The sequence below is a fragment of the Phalaenopsis equestris genome, unplaced genomic scaffold, assembly GCF_001263595.1.
Source record: "Phalaenopsis equestris unplaced genomic scaffold, ASM126359v1 Scaffold211777, whole genome shotgun sequence".
Lineage (NCBI taxonomy): Eukaryota > Viridiplantae > Streptophyta > Magnoliopsida > Asparagales > Orchidaceae > Phalaenopsis > Phalaenopsis equestris.
The window spans coordinates 179,313-187,445 of NW_018230755.1; the positions used below are offsets into that span (position 1 = coordinate 179,313).

Here is an 8,133-nt window from a genome sequence, read left to right on the forward strand (position 1 = left end):
TGGTCATTTTTTTCTCAAACAGGCATGTGTAACATTATCTTCTTTTTTTCTTGTTATCTTATTTTTTTCTCAAACAGGCATGTTGGCTCTTCCAGTCTTCTTGTTTTTCTCAAACGAGCTTTAGTTCACCAAAGAGGATTGACTTGGGTGTAACATTATCTTCTTTTTTTCTTGTTATCTTATTTTTTTCTTATTCTCGTACATAAAGTAATTTAAATTCAGCCAATAAGAAAAAAGACACATTCCTCTCCACCAATATGTAAAGAACTAACTCTAAGCATATGAATCACCATAGCAGTGTTGGGAGTTGTTAAAAAAACTATTATATATGTACACATATATAAGTAATTTATAAGTAATTTAATTATAAGTAATTTAATTATATAAGTAATTTAATTATATATGTGTGTGTGTGTGTGTGTGTGTGTGTGTGTGTGTGTGTGTGTGTGTGTGTGTGTGTGTGTAAATTGCATGTTTCATACTTCCTACCAACAAGAATCTACATAAAAGTGTATCCATGCTACACATCATTAGAATGTTATAACCTAATAAGTATACGCTTAATTTGTCTATTGACTTATTATACCTACTTTCTAAATTGAGAATTTTAACCTAGCAAATGCATTCTTTATCCTTCAGCACTTTGTATTAAAGTTTCTATTGGTAGATCTTTTACTTTACCATTGGCAAAAAAAATTTTAGTCTCCATATTATAATTATGGAGCTTGATGATGGTCCATTTAGATACATTATCATCTAATAAATTGGTTGTAACCTGCACCAAAGATGATATAGCCAATGGATCATAATGTTACTTTTGCTGTATTATCACTACGCTTCAATGCAGATTGCATTCTAAGTAGAGAAAAAAAAAAGTATGAGATCTTATTTCATTACAAATATTGAGTCGATAATAATTTATTGAACCATCATGGAATTTCATTAATTTACTCAGCGTGATATGTTTGATCAAGTTTGTTAACTATTTGGTCACTTCGTTATTTTCCTAGTTCTATAATAGGGGAATTTGAGTAATACGGGGTAGCTTGTCATAAATAATATTTGTTTCAAGATTTGAAGAACTTTCTTTAGACATTATGAAAACAAGTTGGTTGATCAAGTTTTATCCTGGTAGAATTCCAAGAAAAGTGAAGTGCAAAGCTTGAGTTAATTTTATCCATTTTTTCACCATTTTAATCCTCTGTCATTCTTTTTGAGACCTTTCATATACGTGCTACATCACACAACTTCCCTAGCTCACAATAATCAACTAAAGCACTAGAATGGTTCTAAAGGAAAAAATTGCAAGGCTAGTTCATATAAAATAAATAAATAAATAAATAAATAAAAATAAAGGTCATATAAAATAAATAAATAAATAAAAATAAAGGGTTAAGAAATTCTCAGTGAGTTATGTCAAGGTAGGCAATCAGCCTTTTTATGTTTGGTTAAAAAATTCTCAGTGGGTTATGTCAAGGTAGGCAATCAGCCTTTTTATGTTTAAAATATTTGACCAATCCTATGATCTATCACCCTGAGCTTGGTTACAATAATATAAAAAGGAAGATGCCCCATAAAAGAAGCTTCAGGCTTTGCATCACGCCGCACAAAACTCTTAAATAAAGCATACCAACATCAACTGTAGGACTGGCATATGTGTGATGCTATCACTCCATAAAAGAAGCTTCAGACTTTGCATCATGCCACACAAAACTCTTAAATAAAGCATAGTTGAACCATGATCAACTGTAGGACTGGCATATGTGTGATGCTATCACCATATAGTTTTATGTATGAATGTCTATTTAATGTCTATTTTCTATTACAACAAAACTAAAAAACACTATGTGCAGCAATTCTAGAGTAGTTAAGCGGAAGAGAGTGTGCTCTACAGTAAAGGGGTGACTAATTTCTACAGCTAGCTGCCAACATCTTATTAAGACCATAACTAGAAAAATGCATAACAAGATAACAGAGATGAGAAAGATCTCCAATGAAGACAAATCTTCCAATCAGCATGCACAAAACCTAGGTATTAGTTTATAGATTTAAGATAGAAACTAAGAGAAATTAAGGAAAAAAAAAGTTGAAATGGATTGAATGCCAAGAGTGTGAGATCGTTTGATAAATGCAGCCTTACTATCTAAAATATTATGTAAATGAAAGTAAGGCGCTAGTCCAATCAAACTCCCAAGCAGAGTCTGAAAAATGGGTAGAGGTACACAAACTCACTCAAATATTAAATAGGGAGTATTTTCATTCTTTGAACCCCCCAAACCTTGCCTGACAATAGAGGCAAACTAATAATCACATGATATAAAAAATAAATATTAAATCTATGGCATGGTAGATAAATTATACATTTTGTAATCAAGTCCAATTTACCAAGCTTAGAGCATAAGTTCGATAAAACTCAAATTTCAGTACTTAAATTCCATACATTTTGGTTGAAAAAAGACACTTGAACAGTGTTCCACATGAAGTGGACATGATTGAGATGGCATTAATGGACCTTAAGACGCATCCCAAAATAGAAAAGAAAAAAACCAGAAAATCGAATGGTCCTAAATGAAAAATTTTTAATTCCGACCGGCAAGCACCATTTCACTACCATACCAATACTAGATACTCTTACACATTAGTTCTATCATGAGTTATTGAAAATTTTTCTAAAGTTTTCGTATCACATTCATGGGGCAAAAGTATAATAATCTTTAATAAAACTCACTAGCATAAGTTAAAGCATTTATTTTACAAATTACATAAGTTACTTGAGGATAAGTAACGTTTATGTTTGGAGGAATTAACACGTCTTAAAATATGCAGTTTTTATATATACATTTTATGCTCATTTTAAAGGATATTGCGTTTTAATGGAAGATATTTTAAGTGTTTTTTTTTATTTCAAGTACAAGAGAATGAGTTTAAGAGCAAAAGAAGCAAAAATGAAAAAAAATAGGGTCAAAAAGAGCAAAAGAGCAAAAAGTGACCTCGCGCCAGGTAGTTAAAATGGGTTTCTAGAAGGTTGGCGCCTAGGCGCCAGAAACAGTTTGGACTTTTGTGCAATGAACTAGGACGAATTTTGAAGGGGTTTTTAAAGTGACTCTCGGTGATTTTAAGAGCTTTATTTAAAGAAAAGATTAGCTGGTTGAAAGGAGCTTTTGGAAGGCTTGGTTGGTGGTGAAGAGTTTTAGGAGGGGTGTGAAGCTTTCTTGTGTGTGTTGTGAGTTGTGAGTGAGAGTCTCTTTGTGTGTCTAAGGAGAGTAAGAACTCATCAAATGAACTTCAAAGGATTATCTAGGGGAGAAGTATCAGATAAGTACATTGTATTTTTGTTTAAGTTTTATTTTACTATGTAAACTTGGATTTTAATATAAGGCATGTTTTGTTGTGTTATCCCCCTGAAGTCTAAGTGGTTTCCTTTATATTTCTCATTGCAATAAGAAGTAATCATGTGTAAGATTAAAATTATTTAAAATTTCTCTTATTTCACTTGTGATGATTCATTACTTCATTTTTTATTTACATCTTCAATCTGGTCAATTGAAATGTTAAAACATATTGTGAATCCATAATGACTTAAGAGGTACAGTGGGTAATCTAAAAATGAGAGACTAAAACCTATCCAACAAAACTTGAGATTTAGGAATTTAACTTTAGATTAATCAATGTTATTTATGCATTCAAAATATGGTAAGGAATGTATATGCTCTTATTTGACACAAAACAACATTTTAACCTTTAAACATTTAATTTCTACACTGATTATTATCTCTTTGCAAGTGGAAAAACTTTTACATAATTTGAACTTTTTTTCAAAAAACTAGTTTTGAAACTCTGCATTTTCTTTTAGCTTTGAAATAAAATTGGTAGGAATTTAGTAACTTTGTTTTAAACCTAAACTTGTTACCATATTTCCTAGATAATTGTTCGGAGATTAAGTTTTCTTAAGTCATAAAAAGAGTTTTGGATAAAAAGAGTTTCACCTTCCATATGCGATTGATAATGGGGTTTTAAAAGAAAATTCTATATTACATGAAACAATACGTATGCTTGCATAGTACTTCCTAGTGTGCAAACTATTAATTAAATTCTAAATCCTATAACATATCTATCGTGCACACTAGTCGCTAAAATAAATTAGGTCAAATTTTTGTCATCTTTTGGAAACTAAATAACTGCGTAATTGCGGGTCGGACAACATAATACAGGGTAGCTTGCCATAAATAATATTTATATCTAGATTTGAAGAAACTTCTTTATACATTATGAAAACAAGTTGGTTGATCAAGTTTTACCGTGGTAGAATTCCAAAAAAAAGTGAAGTGCAAAGCTTGAGTTAATTTTATCCATTTGTTCACCTTTTTACCCCTCTGTCATTCTTTTTGGGACCTTTCATATACGTGCTACATCACACAACTTACCAAGATCACAATAATCAACTAAAGCACTAGAATGATTCTAAAGGAAAAAAAATTGCATGGCTAGTTCATATAAAATAAAATAAAAAAATAAAAAATAAAAATAAAGGATTAAAAAATTCTCAGTGAGCTATGTTAAAATATTTGACCAATCCCATGATCTATCACTCTGAGCTTGGTTACAATAATATAAAAAGGAAGATGCTCCATAAAAGAAGCTTCAGACTTTGCATCATGCCACACAAAACTCTTAAATAAAGCATAGTTGAACCATGATCAACTGTAGGACTGGCATATGTGTGATGCTATCACCATATAGTTTTATGTATGAATGTCTATTTAATGTCTATTTTCTATTACAACAAAACTAAAAAACACTATGTGCAGCAATTCTAGAGTAGTTAAGCGGAAGAGAGTATGCTCTACAGTAAAGGGGTGACTAATTTCTACCGCTAGCTGCCAACATCTTATCAACACCATAACTAGAAAAATGTTAATGCATAACAAGATAACAGAGATGAGAAAGATCTCCAATGAAGAAAAATCTTCCAATCAGCATGCACAAAGCCTAGGATTTAGTTTATAGATTTAATGTAGAAACAAAGAGAAATTAAGGGAAAAAAAAAGGTTGAAATGGATTGGATGCCAAGGGTGTGGGATCGTTTGATGAATGCAGCCTTACTATCTAAAATATTATGTGAATGAAAGTAAGGCGCTAGTCCAATCAAACTCACGAGCAGAGTTTGAAAAATAGGTAGGGATACACAACCTCACTCAAATATTAAATAGGGAATATTTAAATTAAGGGGAAAAAAAAGGTTGAAATGGATTGGATGGTAAGGGTGTGGGATCGTTTGATGAATGCAGCCTTGCTATCTAAAATATTATGTGAATGAAAGTAACGCGCTAGTCCAATCAAACCCACGAGCAGAGTTTGAAAAATAGGTAGGGGTACACAACCTCACTCAAATATTAAATAGGGAATATTTTAATCCTTTACACCCCCAAACCTTGCCTCACAAAAGAGGCAAACTAATAATCACATGATATAAGAAATAAAATTAAATCTATGGCATGGTAGATAAATTATACATTTTGTAATCAAGTCCAATTTACCAAGCTTAGAGCATAAGTTCGATAAAACTTAAATTTCAGTACTTAAATTCCATACATTTTGGTTGAGAAAAAACACTTGAACAGTGTTCCACATTAAGTGGACGTGATTGAGATGACATTAATGGACCTTAAGACGCTTTCCAAAATAGAAAAAGAAAAAACCAGAAAATCGGATGGTCCTAAACAAAAAATTTGTAATTCCGACCGGCAAGCACCATTATGTTGAGGAGAATCAAGCATAATATGATTAACTACTTGCTGTGCAGACCAAAAAAAAATATGTTGAATTTGAGGAGCACTAAAACTTTTGTACACAGTCAACCATAAGCGGCTTTATTTTCATTTCCTTCTGGGTTACTTTATTGTCAAGGTCTACATGTAAATATAATATAAGTAACCAACTGAACGAACATCGTCTACCACTTTGATTCAGAGAAAAAGAGAAGTGCGAGAAGTAGAAGACGATAACTTGCCGTATTTTTATAAACCAAGATAACGGATCAAAAATCGTACCGAGATGGCCTTGCTTAGCAGCAACATGAAAAGCATCGAAGCTGTTGCTGGCCTTAATGGCAGCAGACTGGACATCAGATGCCTTCAAAATCTCTCTCACCACCTCAGCATGCCCTTTCTCGGAGGCAACATATAGTGCCGTCTCCCCATCCTGATTCTGCTTTGAAATCAAATCTTGCAATTGAATACCACTGCATTCCGAAATAATTCGTTGAACATGAACTGGATTGCCAGCCCTTGCAGCTAGATGAAGCGTCGTATCCCCTCGTTTACCTGGGCTATCCTTGATCCTCCTTTCAATAAAGCTCTTCTGCTTTTCCATTGACCCAAACTTAAAGCTCCGTTGCTTTTCCATGCCACCAAACTTAAAGCTCTGCAACCTCTCTAGAGGACCTAGCCGCAAGCTAGGCTGCTTCTCCATCCTATAGTTTTCAAGATTTTCCCGTGAATTTTCTCAATCGATCAAGCGACTTCTCGCATCCAAATCACAAACTTAGCACTTATGTTTGAGATGGCCAGATATCAAAACTATTAATCTGTGAATGGCAAGAATCCAAAAGTGAGCTCAGCAATTATCAAAGCTAAACAGAACCAAGAAAGGAAAGAATACCCATTTTTCTTTGACCAGAGAGCTAAGCTCGCCGCAAAAGCAATTATACGTAGTTAGCAAGAATTCCGACTACCAGATCATGTGTTATACGTCTTCCTCGAAAATAAACCCCAAATCCAACGGTCTGCAAATTCAGCAGAAAAAGGGCAAAACCACCAGCTTCTCTCCAAATCTCAGCTAATAGCCAACATTTACCTCTGGCCATACATATAGCCTATCAGAGCGCACTAGTAATTGCGGCCATAATATGGATTTCCACAATCAAGAATCCAATAAGCCTCCTCTTCTTCAAGAGACTGAAAGACGAGTGCGGGCGAGGAAACAGAAAAATAAAAAAAAAAAGAGTTACCTCTTTCTGCGTCAAGAAACAAAAAGAACGAACTTGGATTGCAGAGCTTTTAAGCTACCGCTCACTATCACTACCTCCAAGTTCAGCATTTACTTCAGCTTCCACAGAAAATGGAACGGTTTAAAGGGGAGGTAGGCTTGTAAGTGGCCACCAAGCTAAAGAAGTGGAATCATTCTGTAGATCAATTTAGCTTTTTTGCTTTTAGATTGTCGGCACTAGGAAGAACCCAGCGGGGATGGTAAAAGAGAGAGGAGATGGGATCAAGTGGGATCACCGCAGACGCAACAAATCAGCGCCATAACATACGAATGTTTTTAGGCAACGTTGAACCTTGTTTACAAAACATTTAAGTAAAAAAAAATAATAATTGGAATCTAATTAAAAGTTCAATTTTGATGATGTATGAGATAGTGGTATGGTTGGTGGGTAATGTAAATAATATTAAAAATTATTTAAAAGATTAGTTTATTTGAATGTCAAATTACTTTTAAAATGATAATAAATAACATATAATATGTATACTATTTATCAATTCATCAATCTATATAAGGCGACCTTTAAATTTTCAAAAAACATAATTGTAGCAGATGTTGCCCACATTCGTTTTTTAGCTTTGCAGCCACTTTTGTAAAAAAAAATTTATTCTACTTGAAAAAATTAAAGCAACAAAGTTAATAATGAAGTAATAAACTTACAAATAAGATAAATTTTAAATGTTGATGTATGTTACAAACTAACTCATTGTACTAAAATGTCGGTCTTTTATCATGCATAATCCAAAAAGTCTATGGACAAACATTGAATCTTATATAATTATTAATCAATAATTAAAAAGCATATTTTAAGGTTTCGTAATGGGTTATCAATCAAACTAATACGATAAGTAATGATCAAGGAAGATTACCTAATTTTAAGAATACTCCACCAACCTTATTTAGCTTGGTTGAATTTTCATGTTCTTAAAAGCCTTAGGTTTTTTAATATTTTGCATATTTTCTTTTCCTTTCATTGGCTAATCATCAATCAATATTATTTTAGTTTAGTAGTTCTTGATGCTTTCCAAATTTATTTTAGTCTTAGAAAAGACCTATAAATATTATTCGGATTGAAATCTTATATACTTC

General features: G+C 32.7%; 1 protein-coding gene across 5 annotated transcripts in view; it reads right to left on the reverse strand.

Moving 5' to 3' along the window:
• Positions 1 to 7,314, reverse strand: part of LOC110036851 (ankyrin repeat-containing protein At5g02620-like) — a 32,202-nt gene extending 24,888 nt beyond the window's left edge. The window contains exons 1-3 of one of the 5 annotated variants that reach the window (XM_020741395.1): positions 7,084 to 7,314; positions 6,661 to 6,956; positions 6,051 to 6,586 (exon numbers count right to left, since the gene is read on the reverse strand). In XM_020741395.1, the coding sequence (XP_020597054.1) occupies positions 6,051 to 6,471 (421 nt within the window). In that variant the 5' untranslated portion in view covers positions 6,472 to 6,586; positions 6,661 to 6,956; positions 7,084 to 7,314. Of the gene's footprint in view, positions 1 to 6,050; positions 6,587 to 6,660 lie in introns of all 5 variants that reach the window. The other 4 variants (XM_020741394.1, XM_020741393.1, XM_020741397.1 and 1 more) reach the window with 4 other exon arrangements.
• Between the last annotated feature and the right edge of the window lie 819 nt (positions 7,315 to 8,133).